This window comes from Vipera berus (genome assembly GCF_964194415.1).
Source record: "Vipera berus genome assembly, chromosome: 4".
In the NCBI taxonomy this organism is placed as follows: Eukaryota; Metazoa; Chordata; class Lepidosauria; order Squamata; family Viperidae; genus Vipera; species Vipera berus.
In genome coordinates this window covers 59,905,836-59,925,150 of record NC_138206.1, presented here as the reverse complement: position 1 = coordinate 59,925,150, position 19,315 = coordinate 59,905,836, and the positions used below count along the sequence as shown (strand labels likewise).

At 39.8% G+C, this 19,315-nt stretch overlaps 1 protein-coding gene across 1 annotated transcript; it reads right to left on the bottom strand.

Moving 5' to 3' along the window:
* Positions 1-312: 312 nt before the first annotated feature.
* NDP (norrin cystine knot growth factor NDP) lies at positions 313-3,397 on the bottom strand (the record flags this gene model as incomplete). The annotated part of the gene is made up of 2 exons (XM_081326664.1): positions 313-540; positions 3,224-3,397. 2 exons carry the CDS (start codon positions 3,395-3,397, stop codon positions 313-315), a joined length of 402 nt encoding a protein of 133 aa, XP_081182790.1.
* Positions 3,398-19,315: the final 15,918 nt, after the last annotated feature.

The following is a 19,315-nucleotide window of genomic DNA, read 5'->3' as shown; positions in this document are numbered from 1 at the left end:
GACCCCAAGAACTCGAATGAGAGATTTCTAACAACATATGTTCCCATTCCTCACCCTCACAAATGGTTACATCTTCAACAATGATGTGCAATTATACATTCTGGTGTCTGTTGTATTACTTGGTGCAACCCCACGGATCTTTGTGGCTCCTTCTCTCAATTGAAATCCATTCTAATTATCCTTGGTTGTAGCAACAGCAAACCATTGGAAGGTTGTCCCTAGCTGCTTCTGCTTCTGGAAGTTCTGCTGGAGGACATTAGCCCTTCCTGTTCTTTTTTTTTTTTTTTTTTTTTTGCTCCAGCAGGTTTGCCCTTAAGAGTTGCATTCCTCACAGTGGCATGAGAGGATGTAGCGGTAGGTGGCAGTAAGTCTCATACCACCAGAGCAGCGCAAGCGCATGGCCTTCAGTTTAGAAGTCTGTGGCCGGCAGCAATGACATGTGGATCGGAAAGGCTGTTTCAGAACTGTGCTGAAGGACACCATTGGCTCTGAGCGTGAGATCTGAGTGCACTGTCCCTCGCAGCGAGCTAGCAACACCATCTGTAAAGGAAGGAGACCAGAAGGTCAGAAGAGAAGAGTTAGTCCTAAAGAGTGCAAACATGTGACACCAGTAGAAAATGTGTGGCTCGGAACTGGATGATTCTTACACCCCACGTCACAAACTGGCGGGGTCTTATATATGTTGCTGAGCCATTTTAAAGTCTGTATAAAACTTATAGTAGCCCTCCTTTCACATATGAAGAATCATACCATAAATGCTATTATCATGGAAATTGCATACTGTATTAACTGTATAAGCATATGCATGGTATGTCACTATTTTTAGTGTATTTTTAATCAACCCCATTCAATTTAATATAAAGACATTTCTTTCAAAAGGAGAACAAAGCTTGTATATTGATTGATGCATATATTGATGGCTGAAAGGTATGTACGTATGTCCTGATTTCTAGTCTAGGTATTTGTGCCCTGACTTCCCACATTTAATTAAATTTTGAGGGGAAATCCTGTGAGGAACTGTCTGGAAGGGTTTTTATTTTTCCTAATCAGGATTCATGGACAGCCAGAAAGGCTTCAGCATGACGGAATGGCATGCCACAGAGAAACAGAAACTCAAAAGCAGTTCTCCACAATCTCACAACTGTACACTTTTATACCATGTGTCACCTAAAGAAAGGGGAATTGTGAGGTCACACTGTAAAACGACCTAACTGAAATGCTAAATATTGCAAAAATCAAGTAATTTATTATGGCAAATGTGTCAATTAAAAATGGAGCATCATCTGTCATTTCATAGAACCTAATACAAATTCAGATTCTAGACCAGCATCGTCACTGGCCTTGGAGTCAAGGTTTATGTTTGGGTGAAAGAATAACAATGAAGAGTTCCTTAATGTACACTTAATTTAATTACAATTACAGCAGTTGAACCCCTTACGTTGTGCAGGAATCCATTAAATTAGTCTAAATTTGCAGCCATCGACATATGCTATGGAGAAAATAAGACTGAATTTAAAGTACAATTGTGCACTGGAAAACATGTGATTGCTAAACTGAAATTTGAAACAGAGCAAAACCAGGTTAAAGAATGTATGATAAAGTGGACTGTGAATTTTGGTTTTAATATACAGATGGACCAAAGGGAAAGTCTGTGAATGAAAGCACTGAAATTTAGACTGTTGTAATTTTAAAGAGAATTTTTGTAAAATGATGCACTACTGGGATATGTCACAAGATAAAATTGTCTAAAAAGTTTAATAGCCTTTCAAATTCAAATTGGAAATGCGTACAACAAGGGACATTTTATCAAGTTTGGTGGACATGTAAAAAAGCTAGAAAGTTTTGGATTCAAATATACGCTTTGATTCAGAGGATTTTAAAGATATACAACTGAGAACAAAAAGTCTTTTGGAACTGATGGAGAAACTATTAGGAAAAACTCATGGAACTTTGTTATGGTGTGTTATAACTGCAGCGAGATTATTGTATGCACAAAGATGGAAAAATTGTCCACAGTGGAGGAATAGTTGGTGAGGATGATGGAAGTTTCTGAGATGACCAAATTGCTTGTTTGATTAGAGAAAAGGCAATATCTACGTTTATTGTTGAGTAAAAATCCCTTATGGGTTTTTGCATAGAACAGAAATAAAAAGTTTGGTTAAACTAATAGAAAACAGGAGACTGTCAGTTCTAGTCCCTCTTTAAGCATGAAAGCTGGCTGGGTGACGTGTGCCTCTCCTTCAGTCCAACTCACTTCACAGAGTGGTTGTTGTGGGGAAAAAGAGGAGGAGGAAGGAATATTAGGTATGCTTGCAATTTTTTAATAAAAATGATAAAGGCGGGATATAAATAAAAACAAACAAATATATAAATAAATAATGGATTACAAGATAGATTATGGAAAGAAAAGAGTAATGGTGTAACCATAGAGTAGGGGTGTCAAACTCAATTTCATTGAGGGCCGCATCAGCATTGCGGTTGCCCTCAGGGAGCCGGGTGGGTATGGCCAGGGTAGGCGTGGCCTACTGGGTGGGCGTGGCTAGAGTGCGTATGGCCTACTGGGTGGGCATGGCCAGCTCTACATCGTTCGCATCAAGGGTGCCTATGGGGGCCTGGGCAGGAGTGGGACAGATCTGAGGGTCTCTGGCAGAAGGAGGGTCTCTGGGCCAGGGCTAAGGCAGTGGGGGCCGTTCCCTCACTGTTTCCAGGATGGCTTCATGGGCCACATGAAACCACTTCACGGGCCAGATCCGGCCCCCGGGCCTTGTGTTTGACATGTCTGCCATAGAGTAAGAGGGAAATTTATAATTGTACTTATTTTGCAAGAGAACAAGAGTTTCTCCTGAACACTATAGTTGTTTTCCACTGTAGAAAACAGAGCAGTGTATATTACATAATCTACTTTGCTCCTTGTTCAATTTGTCTGCTATTTGAGAACACTCTCCTATTATACGAACTGAAGTTTATTGAAATTTTAGTTCCGCTTCTTTCTCTAAATGAAGTGGACAGAAGCACACGTTTTTACATCACTTCAGGTGATAAAAGATTATTTTATGATGATCTTGCATAACATCAAAACATCTCTGGAATTAATCTAATTTTATAAACAATTATGTATTGATGCTAAGCCAATATTTGCTTTTAGAAAATTTAATTGTCCTTCCTTACAAGTTTGGTAATGTAGTAATTTCACAAAGGTTGAGAAGTTTCCAGCAACACTTACCTTTGAGCTGCACTTGTACAAAGGATGGCTGATAGAATCAACATAGTGATGCCTCATACATCGCCCTGGGTCCGCATCAATCATAAAGGTACTATCCTTTTTACTGCCTGTATCTCCCATTATTGCCAAAAGGGACAGCATGGAAATTGAAGCGGCAAGAACATGATTTCCCATCCTTGGAGAATGTCTTAGGAGTACCGGTAGAGGGAGATAGAGTATCAGAAGCCCTCTAAAGACTGAGGCCCAGTCCTTTGCCAAGAAAGCAGAAGATCTGTTTTAAGTCTCTGGGTTGTCATTGCTGGTTTGGGGTTAGACATTTGCTGAGGTTATAATCCATCAAAACATCCCCTTCATAGCTGGAATAAAAATAAATAAGTTACAATCCTGGAAAACAGCACAATGGCCTCAAGGGACGAATAGGCATAAATTACAATGCAGCTCAAAGTGCTGAGTGATCCAAGAAATACTTATGGAGTTACCATTGTCCCACGTAAAAATATAATGAAAATAAGGGTCAAACCTTGCCATGCTTAAGGCCTCTTCTATTGACATTATAGTGGTGAGGATTTTAACTTTTAATCCCAAAGAATTGTTTTTAGGTGATGAAATCTCCACTGGGATCCAGCTTAATGAAAATTAGCAAGGCGTTTGTGGTTTCTTAGAACCACATGTAAATGCCTATATATCCACATGTCAGAATAAAAGGCCTATTTTAAGGGTTTGGAATTTAGATCAAGACAGCGTTTCATCAGTTGCTGGTTTTGGCTTCAAGCAGAAGAGAAATTGGATTCTTCCCTTTCTTGAGTGGGTTGCCTTGTCATTGCAAAAGCATGAGTTCCTCAGTTATATATTTGTGTCTATAGGTTACTTAGGGAATTAGAAGATATAGTGTTTGCAAGGAGAAAGATACATGATCTGCTACACTTTATGTTTATTCACAGAGAGGTAACTGTGAATGTTTACCCGGTGATATATATGTAGACATGAGCCACTTGATAAATCAACAGATAAATCTGATCTTGCAGCTACCATTCAACTGCTAAAGTTATTATGGTCATTTCCATTAGCATATAAGAGCTGTCATTTCTTGCTGTCCAGGCAACCAGCAAGAAAAGAGACTCTCCTCAGTGACTTCATTATTCAAGGACACAGCTACATCCTCTGTTCCAGCTGCTCTGTATCTCCCCCACGTTCTTTATCTCCTTCCAGGAAGGCAATATGAAGAGTTTCCAACAAAAATCTAGAAGTTGGACACTCCAGTAGGAAGAGAAAAAAAGTACATAAATACTGTTCACAAAGTTAATTTCTCTGTGAACCTGAGGCCCATTCTTAGTTAGAAATAATATGGTGTAGTATACAAACTGATGTACAGAAAAAAATAAGGCCACCATTTTTGTTCCCCAAACTACAAAAAAAAATGTCTTCACACAGTCAATCCAGAAATACTATCCTATCTGGGTAAATTAAATAGTGTTTCCAACTTTCAGACATCCTACTCAATGGTTGAATCAGAATTAAATTGGCTCAGTAAAGTGTTGGAAATGCAGGATGCCAGTGAAAGTTAATGCTATGCCAGTTTTGTCCCCACCATCCCTGCTTCTCATTCAGTTTGATGGGAAAACTATTCCACTACAGCTAACAAGACATGTTATTTTAGCACTTCTGCTCCTTACGAGATGACCGAAGATGCTCTTCTGTCTTCCATGTTGTACCTTCACTATAGCACTTTGCAGCTTACATGGCTTCTCGCACCTTAATCAAATCCCATTGAAACACATATGGGGGAATTTTGCCTGTGGGGTTTTTTTTTTGAATCAGGAAAGACCAGGAAGGCTGCAGAGCGTAGAGAGATAAGAAAGAAAAAGCTATAGCAGCAGCTTCTACCATTTCTGAAATATTTTCAAAAGCCATTTTAAAAACGTTCTAAGTAATTAAGTAGAAAAAGTGTCAGACCAAAGATAATTGAAAAGCACTGATTGTACTTCCACTGCAAAAGCTACTCCACAGTAGAAAATTGAATTAATGAAAAGATTGACCAATGTTCCTTCATGCATGCTTAATAAGATTTAATATGTAGCAATAACAATAGTACTTAGATTTATATACCACTCCATAGTGCTTTACAGCACTCTGGGTCGGCATATTACCCCCAACAATCTGGGTCCTCATTTTACCAACCTTTACCAACTTCAGGCTATGGGCAGAGTTAGCCTGCAATACTACATTCTAACCACTGCACCACCAGGGCTTACAGGTTATATGTGCTGTCACCATGTATTATAATAGTTTTCCTTTCTCTTTGTTCTGTTTTTATATATTGCTTTTTATGATGTGGTAATATTTTTTTGTTTTCATTTTGTATATTGCAATAGTAGTAGTGAAAATAGTAGGATGTGGCAGTACCCAGAGACAGCAGAATAGAAGAGAAAGAACTGAAGAAGACAACAAAATAGAAATAGAACTCTGGCAAAAGAAAGCAAAGGTTGTACCAATAGTAATAGATTCCTTGCCTGCAACCCCAAAACAATTGGAGCACCACATGGACACCAGCAGCATTGACAAGTTCACCATCACTCAATTGCAAAAGGCAGCTTTACTTGGAACAGCTTATATCCTGCCATGATATTTGTAACACCATCAATCATCCACATCTGCCTATCCCAGGTCCTTGGGAAGGACATCATAATCATAATCATAATCATAATCATAATCATAATCATAATCATAATCATAATCATAATCATAATCATAATCATAATCATAATCATAATCATAATCATAATCATTTAATATAATAATCATAATAATTTAATTTCTATACCGCCCTTCTCCTGAAGGACTCAGGGCAATACCAATAAAATATAACATATAAAAGTTAAAAAAAATATTAAATATTACAGCCCAATTCAATACGTTAATACAATAACATTAAAATACCCCTAAACCCATCAGACCAGGCCGGCTTGTTCAAATAAATATGTTTTTAGGTCACGTCGGAAGGAGCGAAGGTCGGGAGCCATCCGGAGCTCCACCGGTAAACGGTTCCAGAGGTCTGGCGCGCCCACAGAGAACGCCCTCCCCCTGGGGGCCGCCAGTTGACACTCTTTGACCGACGGCACCCTAAGGAGGCCCTCTCTGTGGGAGCGCACTGGACGAAGGGAAGTTGATGCCGGCCGCAGGTGCTCCCATAAGTAACCCGGACCCATGCCATAAGTGGACAAAAATCCAGTCTGAACATCTGGTTGACTGTGTGACAAACCATAATAATAATAACAACGCAGCCCAATAATGATCTTTGCAAAAACCATCATTATGGTCTCCTAGGCCATCTTTTCCAGTCTTTTGTTACATGCCCAAAAGATGGACTTCAATTCCCACGATTTCCAGCTAAGTGATAAACAACTATTACCAATAGTTGTACTTTGAACTCTGGTTTAATTACTGTTTGTGCTCCTCTACGCTCATACGCCGCTGTATATTGATAGGCCTCCTTCATAAATTGGAACACATACACAATCTAAACCTGCAGATACCAGGAAAGGGGGCACATCTCAAAGGAATCCTCTTACTTCCCCCTTGCAAATATAGAGAGCTACTTATCCTGTTAGTAACCACTGTCTCTCCATACTTAAATTATGCTTTAAAAATATTGCACAAGAAAGAAGACATTTGAGCAATGAATAATTCTTGGAACTGTTTTCTTTATTATTTAATTTTCCAGACTTTTTTATATTCTGAAAGTCATATTATTAAGCCTATTATATGCCTGGATTTTTTTTTGTTTAGTTTAATGAATCTAATCCTTAAAATGAAGAGGGCTTATATATCTATTACTAAGATAGTCTTTTGCCCCTTATAATTTTATTACTGATGCTATTTTTATTGAACAAGTTGTAGGTACAGTGAGACATGATGGTCTTGCATATAATGGAAGACTGGAAACTCATTTCAGATAGTAATCATATCTATTTGGGACAATGAAGATTACAGAGTCACGCTAGCCATGCAGTTTCTCCAAGTTGTGCTTTTAGAGCCCAAGTGTTTACCTGTAGATTCAAAAGGGAGATGCAGTGAACTTAGTAAATATTTGATGTATATTAACTGTAGAAATGGCTTTGATTCAACCACAGATTGTAGCACAATAAAGTGTTTTTAGAAGAGTGAGTTTTGGCTTCTCATCAAGTCCCAACTCAATAAACAACTTGGCAGAGAATGCTGGCTCCAAGATTACTAAGTTCATTTTTTCCTTTACACCATCATTATATCTATGATATTACATTTTCTTTTCTTGCAAATAGTTTCAGGGATCCATAAAACACCTAAATATGAGGCATGAGTTAGAAACTCAAATTGACACTCAGATTTATTTGGCATACATATGATTGGAGAGAGACCATCTCATTTATTTTTCTTCCTCCATAGCACAACATGCTTTTTCAGTGCTGTTTTAGGGCACGAAGGAACTCTTTCATAAATGCATGTAGCTTTTGACATTGATGTCATTTCTGCTTGAATCAGAATAGGCAGCCCAATTTTGCCTGCCAAATCTGAATGGCAGGAAATTGTATGGAAAAATTAATAAAAATTTTACAGAGAAGAAACGAAACCCATTCTGAGAGTCTGATGTGCAAAGCAACTAATGTTTTCCTACTGAGCTCCAAACGTTTGGGTCAGTTGAATCCATGTAGGCATCACCATCACTACATGCAATTATTTCTGCATGAAGCCAAAAGGGCTATATTGCAGCCAAAACAGTTCTTGCAGGGACAGTTCAGTCACAAAAGTGCATGTAGATCCACAAATACATGTGATTATATACCTATACACATACATGGAATACACATATACCTGAATACCACCTAACCCTATACCAGGGCTTTTCAACCGGTGGTACGGGCACCACCAGTGATAGTTTGGGACGTGGCAGGTGGTACACGACTGTCCTAGAGAAGTGTAGCAGGGGAGGGGAACGAGCTGAAGTGACCCAAGCCTGAGGGAGAGGCAGCTGTAGCTTGCAGGACTGTCGGGGCTCGGCAGAGTGCTGTCAGGGCTCCAGCTGATTGGTCCTTCCGGAAGCAGTGCAGAGCTGGAGGTGAACTTGAGAAAAAGGGGGCGGGGAGGAGAGGAGATAATATAAAAGGAGGTGGTTTTGGTGGGAAAGGGGAAAAAAAGACAACAGGGAAGGAGAAGGGGATGGAAGGAGAGCTCGGCAGGCAGGGAGGAAAAAGAGACAGGGAAGAAGAAGTAGCTGTTGCTGGAAGAAATGTTACCCTGGTTGGTTTTCTCCAGCCAGGAGAATGCAATCAGCGCTGGTGACATGAAAAACCAGGAGACGAGCATGTCGGAAAGGAGATTGGTTTGTTTCAGAAGCCAATGGGTTCCTGGTCAGCTGGCAGCTTGAATGGATTAACAGAAGGATTTTCATACAGTTTTTACAGTGTTTTGTAATTCAGTGGCTCAGTTTGTGAGCTTTGGTTACTCGAATATTTTAGTCTGTTTCACAAAGGCTAGCAATGAGTCCAAAGTGTTGGCTTCCGTAGGTTTGATCCATTTAAACAAATGCAATTAGTTTGGGACGCGGTGGCTCAGTGGGTTAGGACGCTGAGCTTGTCGATCAGATGGTCGGCAGTTTGGCGGGTCGAATCCCGAGTGCCGCGTAACAGAGTGAGCACCTGTTACTCGTCCCAGCTTCTGCCAACCTAGCAGTTCGAAAGCACGTAAAAAATGCAAGTAGAAAAATAGGGACCACTACGGTGGGAAGGTAACAGCGTTCCGTGCGCCTTTGGCATCTAGTCATGCCGGCCACATGACCACGGAGACATCCTCGGACAAGCGCTGGCTCTTCAGCTTTGAAACGGAGATGAGCACCGGCCCCTAGAGTTGGAAACGACTAGCATGCATGTGCAGGGGAACCTTTACCTTTACCTTTAATTAGTTTTACCCCCTTATCTTGAGTCTGTCTATCGCTTTTAGCAAGTTTTCTTTGTAGGTAAATAGGCTTAATTTAAAGTTATTGATTTTTGCAATTGCCGGAGCCTGGTTGCTACATTATTTAAACTGAGACACGCCTGAGGCAACTTAAAGAAAAAAAACATAGTCAGTGTTTCTTTATTCTGGAAGGCTTTTGTGAGCCTTTCTTGCTTTGAGCTTCATTCCTATGTCTTTAGGGCAGAGGTGTCAAACTCAATTTCATTGAGGGCTGCATCAGCATTGCGGTTGCCCTCAGGGGGGCGGGTGGGTATGGCCAGGGTGGGCGTGGCCTACTGGGTGGGCGTGGCTAGAGTGCGTATGGCCTACTGGGTGGGCATGGCTAGCTCTACATTGTTCGAATCAAGGGTGCCTATGGGGGCCTGGGCAGGAGTGGGACAGATCTGAGGGTCTCTGGCAGAAGGAGGGTCTCTGGGCCAGGACGAAGACAGTGGGGGCCTATTCCCTCATTGTTTCCAGGATGCGGGCCACATGAAACCACTTCGCAGGCCGCATCCGGCCCCTGGGCCTTGTGTTTGACATGTCTGCTTTAGGACAGTGAAGGGCCTGGGAGTGGTGCATTCTTACTACACCGTGGAAAGAGAACCCAGAAGGCAGGGAGGAAGAAGAGGAGAGGGAGAGAGGAAGAAGGGCCGACCAGCCAGCTGGTAGTGGTGCATATTAACAAATATGGATAAATTCATCATACAATTGTCATTACAAAGGGAGTGATTCAGCAAAGGAACTGCCGCCAAAGAAATTAAAACCAGTACTTTTTTTTAAACTTTTTTCTACAGTTTGTAACATTTTTTTAGATTATAAAATAAAATACAAAAGCAAATAGTAGGACACAGTGGGGAGGAAAAAGGGGGGAAAGTGAGGGGGAGAAAGGAAAAAGAACAGAGTTCCTCTGTTGCAGTAGAAGGAAGCATTAACATTGAACTTCAACTTTTTACTTTTCCGTAATATTATAAACTAGCCATTTCTATAACAACAAATGAATCTAATCAGTAAAACCCAAAATTCCCCCCCCCTTTTTTTTTCTTTAGTCATCAAGTTTTTAACACCTTGCTAAGCACTGGTGGTACTCAAATATTGTCATGTCCTAAAAGTGGTACAATCAGTGAAAAGGTTGAAAAGCCCTGCCCTATACTGTATATCTCCTACATAGTCACATGCTTACAGCTTCACATGTTACATGGGAATAGTGATTTTTGAGGGCAAGTATATCTTTCTATCAAAATCCAAAATTAAATTCATGATAAAATGTATCCCTTATGAATAACAAAGACTCCACACAGTCATTTAATTGATGCAACATACAAGAGTATCTCACATTTCATTTATTTGCACTTTATCAGCCTGCAATAGACACAATAGGAGTCAGATGAATCTTCATATATTTCCATGATTGCCTTTTGGAAAGAGCAAAAGGCATACCAAATAGATTTTGTCCTTTGCCACTAAATAAAAATTACATTTTATTTTTATTTCTCTCTTCCTTTCCTTTTTCTTTTTTCCTTATTGAAGCATTTGTCTATTGCTGATAATTGTTTGGGCAAGGATTTGAGCACATTTGAAACTCATTTTATAGCCCAGTTGTAAAATGTTCAATGAAATTATAAAGCAGCTGTAGTTCATTCAGAGGTAAAGAAGAGAAAATAGAGGCAATTTAAAGTATACTTCCAAACAAAAAACAAAGGGTCACTCCCCACTCTGACACAATTTTGTATGGACACCAAATTCAATTTTTGGAGTTCGACGTTCTCTAATGGAGATTCATGGAAAACTGGCTACAATATATCCTAAATTGCTTTAAGCCTGTTGAACATTTGGCCTACAATTTATGAACACTAATCTAGGATTGTATAAACAATATTCTGCTTAAGCATGGAATCTGATCAAATTGTCTACAACTAAAGGGTGGGTCTTTTGGCTTATATCTTTATGCTATCCTGTCATGGCTATTGAGTATTTCCAACATAAAGATGGAATCCACCTGCAATCCGTTCTTCAAGAAGGTTAGAAAAGAAGTATTTTCCTTGAAGCCAGCATTTTATTTGAAGCTATTCTGCTAAATTCTAGGGAACAATTTCTAGGTCTGGGCACAGGGGCTATGATTTGATCTTGATGAGATACTTTGGAATAAATTCTGTCTTGCTGGTGATTCACTTCATATCTTTCATAGCCTCCCCATAGTTATCTCCGGGAAAAATAGGGTCAAATGTGGTACCTTAATATGATACTTACTAGTAAACTTATTTTATCTCTCTCTTCGTGGTCAAAAACGAGGACTGTGAAAAACACAGTAGTTTTTCATTGAAAACCCCATATTGCTGATAGTGGGATGAGACTGGGCAGTGTTCACTAGTGGACCTAGACATAGATAAAACCAGTTTTCAGGAAGCAAAATAGCCATCTGAGTCTACTATTCCCAGGGGAATGCCAACCTATATAATTCTGTCTTATGTCTAATAAGCTTGAAGTTTCAATATCAGGGCTTACAAGTATATCCAGCATGGATATAATCAACATTATCATCACACAATTGCACAAATACTGGCTCCTTTCTTATGTGTGAGTATCAGAACTTTCCTACTTCAGCTTCTTTTGGAGCGGTAAAAATAACTACCAATGGTTTTGTGTGAGATAAACATTTGTAAGGCAACAAAAGGAATTTTTAAACTAGAGCAACTTTACCATCTACAATCTGAAAATAGAACATAACTTCTGAAGACTGGATGTCTTTTAATTTTGGTGAATAAAATTTGGCTCTCCTAATGGACCACCTACACCTCCAACTTTGCTATTAGAAATGCTATTATGTTAAATTCTAATCTGATTCACAAGGTGCCTTTAAAATCTAACTACCTGGGGGGTGAGAGAGAGATAGTTGAATTCTGGTAGAATTTATAATTTTTATAGAATGAGAAAATAGTATTTTTTTGATGCTTCAGAAAAACCTGAACCCAGGGGTTGTTTATTTCCCCATTGTGTAAAGATTAATCAAGCCGAATCTGCCTTCATGGGTGAGATATACTGCAGAGAACTGAGTTTCCTAATCACATCCAATTACTCCCACAGCCTTCAGCCTTTCCCCTTTGGTTAACAACCAGCCTGCCTTGAGAGAGAGTTCTAGCAATTCACAAGATTGATCACCATTTGGTAACATGTGAAGTGAGGAGAGTGGTGGAAGCTCTCTCTACTGAAGAAAACAGTAACTCTCACTTTCCCACTGTCTGTTTACTAACCAGACATGTTGCAAAAAAAACTTTGAATAGGCTTCTAGGTGACTGGAAACTGACTAATTTTAATTAAAATTTAGAAGCTTCTAGAACAATTAGGCAACACTGATATTACTGAGCAACTCGTTTGGAACGTGGAACCAGTTTTTTTTTAAGAAGCAAGAGTGTGATAATCAATAAACACAGAGGGAGTCAACACATATTCAGTGTAAAAAATTCCTTTTTAAATTAAAATCAAGAATAAAAAGAGAAAAAACCTATTCCTGATACAAATTCTTTGAATTCTACCTATTCTAACTAAATACAACCAATAATATCCACATTGCCAAGAGCAAACTTCCCTATCTAATTCATGTTCAGTCAATAATTCCATAACCCCAACTCATTGTGGAGAACATTTGATTAGAAATGCAGGCCCAGTGGGAAGGGCTACATTGATGGCATAGGAGGGAAGACAGGCAGGCAGGCAGGCAGGCAGGCAGGCAGGCAGGCAGGCAGACAGACAGACAGATAGGCATACTCTTCCTCATTTGCCCCTTACTATAGTATGAACTGGGACGCGGTGGCTCAGTGGGTTAGGACGCTGAGCTTGTCGATCGGAAGGTCGGCAGTTTGGCGGGTCGAATCCCGAGTGCCGCGTAACAGAGTGAGCGCCTGTTACTCGTCCCAGCTTCTGCCAACCTAGCAGTTCGAAAGCACGTAAAAATGCAAGTAGAAAAATAGGGACCACTACGGTGGGAAGGTAACAGCGTTCCGTGCGCCTTTGGCGTCTAGTCATGCCGGCCACATGACCACGGAGACGTCCTCGGACAAGCGCTGGCTCTTCGGCTTTGAAACGGAGATGAGCACCGGACCCTAGAGTCGGAAACGACTAGCACGCATGTGCGGGGGAACCTTTACCTTTACCTTTTATAGTATGAACTGAGTAGCAGAGAGAGAGAAATAAAATAATTTTCTTGGCTGTTTGTGCAATGCTCTATGGTGGGCAGGCTGTACCATTTTGCCCATTCCAGTTTTAGTGCCACTAGGCCCTATAGTGATGGCACTTGTTATCATGTGTGAGCCCATCACAACTCTATGGTTCAGGTCACAGGTCTTCTCTATAGCTGTTTCCAAGTTACTTCTTGGTGCTGCTAACCTTGAGGTCAGATATGGACTTTCTTTTGTTTTAGCTTTATATTGAAGTTTTGGTTTTTTTGTTTTTTTTTAAAAAAGACATTAAAACTAACTAATATAAAGGAAGTAAAAGAAAAAGAAAAAAGTTGAAGAAAAATAGAAGAGAAAGAAATGATACAAAGTGACTTCTGATATTCTTCACAGCACAAGTAAAGCTTTCTCTCTAAAGTTATATCCCAATACTCTTCTTTCTATAAACTATCCTGTCTAATCATCAAAGCCATAAATCACAAGTTCATTTTTTTTTTACTTTTACATAAAAAGTCCATAAAAGGCTTCCAATCACCAGTAAATGTAGACAGTGTCTTTTTTTTTCTAATCAAGTATGTTAATTTATCCACCTCGGCAAGATCTGTCAGTTTCACCAACAATTCCTCCATAGTGAGTAGTGTCAAATCTATCCATCTCTGGGTATATCTTGCCACAGTAATCACATAGTGAAATAATTTTCAATGCCTTTTTTCTAACTGCTTATCCATCAGTTCTAAAAGGAAAAGTTTTGGCTTCAATTAAATATTAATTTTTAAAACCCTCTGTAGTAAAGCTGCATTTGAATCCATTTTTAAGCTTTTTTAAAAAAACATGTTCTTTAAGCATCAAAAATGTCCCTTCGTGTTGTTCACATTTCTAAAATACATCTGAAGTGCAGTTTTACATTCTAGAATATTTCTCTGGTCTAATATACCAACAAAATTATTTTATAAGCTTTGTGTTTAGGTCATAACAAAATGTAAATTTCAACCCATTAACCACATATTTTCCCATTGCTCCATCTGTATATAATAACCAAAATTCTTACCCCACTTTATTCTTTATTCCCCTCTGTTTCAAATTTCAACAAAAGTTTATACGTTTTAGCAATTACATGTTCATCACCAGCGTACAATTCTACTTCAAATTCTGTCTTATTTTGCTCCATACCATAAATGGTTTTGTCCATTTTGAATCTTTCTAATAATTGCAAATGGGAAAATCATTGATAATTATATCCGTCTGCTATTAATTGCTCCCTTGATTTAATTTGATGATTTTCCAATAGGTCCAGATTTGTACTTGTCTGCTGTTTCTCTTTTCTGACATGCTTCTCAGAGCCATAAGGAGATGTTTTCGGGAATAACTTGAGTTTATGTCTATTCGCAATATGGCACATCCAATAAAATGATTTCTTGCCTTGGGACCAGATTATTTGAAAGGCTGTCTTTTCCTGGTCACATCTACCCAACCCAACAAAGCAGGGACACAGGGGGTTTCTTCTAACTCTCAAAGTATCTTGTTTCTCAGCAACATCCATGAGGTTGTTACCTGGACTTGGTGACAACTTGCTGCCAGAGCCACTATTTTCTTGCAACATTACTGGGAACAAAATTCATTCATCCTCATTTGACCCAATACCTGCACGCCATGGATTGGTCAGCCAGGCTGTTTCTGAACAGAGAGTTAGTATTCTTTCACAAGAGCACTAAACAGCTCAACTGACAGATAAAAAGCCGAAAGAAGATGCCAGGAAACCCCTCTTGCTTCACCTGATACCCTCTCCTTAATGCCCCTTTTTCAGTTAGGCGATGTGAAAGATAGATAAATGCCACTTCCACTTTGCCATATCCCACAATGATTGGTGGTTGTTTTCTTCACACCAGGTGACAGTTAGTGGGAGAGGAAGTGAAGCCAACGGAAACCATCAATCCTGCCTTTCAATAAGTAAATAAGGATTGCACCATTTCTCAGCCTTGCCATTTTTACAAACTAGGGACCAACAATAGGGGCAACACAGTTTAGGCCGACATACTTTTCTGCCAGCACAATACCTGGTTGATAGCACTTCAATACAGTCATAAAGAAGGACCTCCCTCCTCCTCTCTCTCTCTCTCTCTCTCTCTCTCTCTCTCTCTCTCTCACACACACACACACACACACACACACACACAGACAGAATGTTGCCAATCACTTTTAGAGCTAAAAGATTTTTTTTAAAATGAACAAAGAATTGCTTTTTTGCTGTATCTTCAGCTACATCTTTTCAGTTTATGCAAGCCCTATTTTCCCTGAAAGACTATTTAATTGCAAGTGGATAAAAGACCCACACATCTCTATTATTTCTATTAAGAATACAAATGCACCCTTGGAGATCCCATTCATAGAGAGCTTCAGCGTTGCGGCAGTGATGTGCATGTCACTGCCATGGAATGCTTAACCTTTGCCAAACCAGACACTCGGTATTAACTCCAGTGCTGAACTTGCTTGTCCTAAAGGGCAGTATGGCCCCTTCTGCTTCAACCTCACCACACCAATGCAAATTGTGTCTCTGTTACAATAAGCTTGAAAGTGTTATTAGTAGACTCCCTCACCCTTCTGATTGAATTATGCTGCTGCTGGTAGTAAAATATTATTAAATTTCAATATCACTAAAATAATACGAAAACAACCTTATTCCTGGTGGCTCATAGTCTCCTTGATTAGTCTGAACATTTGATTGGCAAATGGTGATAATAACCAGACAAAAAGACTACCTGGGGTTTTGTAATTTATTAAGCATGATAGTGCCCAGTGTGAGAGCTGATATAGCAGAGAAGTGCCAGTGCTTCCCAAATTCTACACTGAATTAAATTATGAGAAGAAAAAGAAGAAGAAGAAGAAGAAGAAGAAGAAGAAGAAGAAGAAGAAGAAGAAGAAGAAGAAGAAGAAGAAGAAGAAGAAGAAGAAGAAGAAGAAGAAGAAGAAGAAGAAGAAGAAGAAGAAGAAGAAAGTAAGTGGGAGAGGGTGTGGGGGGAGGGACAGAGAGAATATATAGACAACCAGCTGCTCAAAGGCTTACTACAACCCTGGTTTCATTGTTCTGTTAAGTTAGAGGTGGGGCATCAAAGAGATTCCATACATACCGTTACTGAGAAATTTTAATATGTTCTACACTGACACATATAAAAAGGAAATAACAGCTGATCGTAAGTCAGACCAGGCGACAGAATCACACACTCTCTCCCTTTAGATGGATGCAAAATAGTAAGCCCTCCCCGCAGGATGCATCCTTGTCTGCAAGGAATCGGGCAAATAAATTCAGGAAAGGAACCACATCTATACTTTGTTATGAAAGTTAACATCCAAATCCTAGGCAGTCATCAGTCCCTAAAGGCAATTAAATTAATGAGTTGTGGCCTCATATCGATTCAGCACCTTAACAATCTCTACTCTTAGCTTACAAGAACCCAGGGATAATAAATGGCATAAGAAGCAATCTACTGAATTGTGGTGAAATAAAACACTTATCTTTAAAGCTGCACCATGGAATTCACTGCCACGGGATTTTTCTTAAAGCAAGAGCTAAATAAAAACTATGAAATAAAATGGTTTTTACATGAATATGATCAATTAAAATAACACAAATTAGAATGTTCTGAAGCATTAGTTTTTCAGTTATGCTTCAGAACCAAGGCTGCTTTTGCCTTAAAGAGATTAAGGAAAACTCCACTTAATTTTTTTTCCTATATAGAACATGGCTTGTTGGTAATCCATGCCTAGGAAAGTTAAGCTGACTAGCAATAAATAGATTTCACTGCATTATTAGAAGAATCCTGGTAGACTGGATGAAGCATCCTTATTATTTTGGTTTCTGAAATGTTTTCCAACGATTGACTATTGTTTCATTTTTCTTCTTTTTTCTTCTTTTCTCCTCCTCCTCCTCCTCCTCCTTCTGTGTTTTACGTCAATGATAATTTCCTATTACTGGATAAAATTCACTGTAGGGATATTTTATAAAAGCTATCTAATATAGGCATCATATTTTTCTCCATTGAGCTTGGGCTATAAACAGATTTGGGGTAAAGGCTGAAATGTGACAGATATTTTTCTTACATTTCTAACTAGAACAAGCTTTCCTTTGGTTGAATCAAACTCTTGTTCTCTGTCAAATTAGACTTAGGCCCATTCTTATGTAATGGGGTTGATTCTCTGATAAAGGGAAAGTCTGAAATACAGTATATAAAATAAGATCCTCTAATACATTTTTTTACTCAATTTGCTCCTGATACATTTGGACTAAAATTCTCAGAACCTACACCCACTGATAGCTTGGAATTCTGGGAATTGAAGATATAGCCCAGGGGTGTCAAACTCAATTTCATTGAGGGCCACATCAGCATTGCAGTTGCCCTCGGGGGGGTGGGGGGTGGCCAGGGTGGGCGTGACCTACTGGGTGGGCATGGCTAGAGTGCATACAGCCTACTGGGTGGGCATGGCCAGCTCTACATCGTTCACATCAAGGGTGCCTATGGGGGCCTGGGCAGGAGTGGGACAGATCTGAGGGTCTCTGGCAGAAGAAGATGGGACCGGGGAAAGAGCCAAGGCAGTGGGGGCCGTTCCCCCACTGTTTCCAGGATGGCTTTGCGGGCCACATGAAACAACTTTGTGGGCCAGATCCAACCCCCAGGCCTTGTGTTTGACATGTCTGATATAGCCCATCAAGAGGGCACCAGATCGGAGGAGGCCAATTTAATCAAACTATTTATTACTCTTGCAATTACATCTCTTCTTCCCTGCTTCCCTCACTTTGCCTGGAATAAAAGGAAGGGGGCTTACATGATCAGGACTCTTTAGTTAATGGTGTCCACATTGACTAGTAGTAGCAGATTTTTAAGCTGTCAAGCATGCCACTGCAGTGCTCAAATAGAAGGTCATCTTTCCTTGACTGAGATTTCCCCTATACATCAAGTACATACATCAGGTAACATCTTTCGAATGCAAGTGCAGGATACTGATCTTGGCTTTTGCGTTTTTTTCCTCCTACTGGTTAGATATGTATAGTTCAGAATACAAGCACCAGAAAAAGAATATGGCTTCCTTCTGCAGCATTTCCTCACAAAAGGTTTCTCATTCTCATTCTCTCTCTCTTTCTCTTGCTCTCTCATTCTCTCTCTGCCTAATTTATTTATTTATTTTATTTTAATTCCATTTATATCCCGCCCTTCTCCGAAGACTCAGGGCGGCTTACAAGCTTAGCAGTAGCCTTCATTCTATGTATATATGCCTGCTTATTAGGGCTTTCACACACACCCCAAGCGGCATTATTACAAAGTCAGCTTAATTGCCCCCAACAATCTGGGTCCTCATTTTACCTACCTCGGAAGGATGGAAGGCTGAGTCAACCTTGAGCCTGGTGGGATGCGAACCTGCACTAATTGCAGGCAGCTGGTGTTACTTAAGGAGGCATTAGCCCACTGCTCCACCAAGGCTAATCCTTTCATATACATTGAAAATTGAAAATGAAGGCCTCATTTTACATTTTCATGAATTATGAAAGGACATTTTCTGTCTCCACAACCAATAAACAATTGTGAGATGAAACTCAATGGGGCAAAAAAATGCATGTTCACTACAGAAAAGGTTTTGTGCATTTGTGTGTATACAGTATATGCAGTGGTGGAATTCAAATACCTGAACAACTGGTTCTCTTATTTGATGCAGGCCTGGGCCTCTGAGGCCTAGAACAGACTTCCGGAAGTGGCATCCACACACTTCTGGTGGGCCGTTCTAGGCCTGGGAGTCCTCCTCCAGGACTTCTGGAAGCCCATCGGTTCTCCAAATGCAGCAAAATTTAGCTATCGGTGTGAACCAGCTAAATACCACCAATGAGTATATGTAATAAAGGCACTAGAATTGCTACAATTAATTCCTTTCTCAGGGCTAAGCAAAACAGGTGCCTATTGTAGTTAGA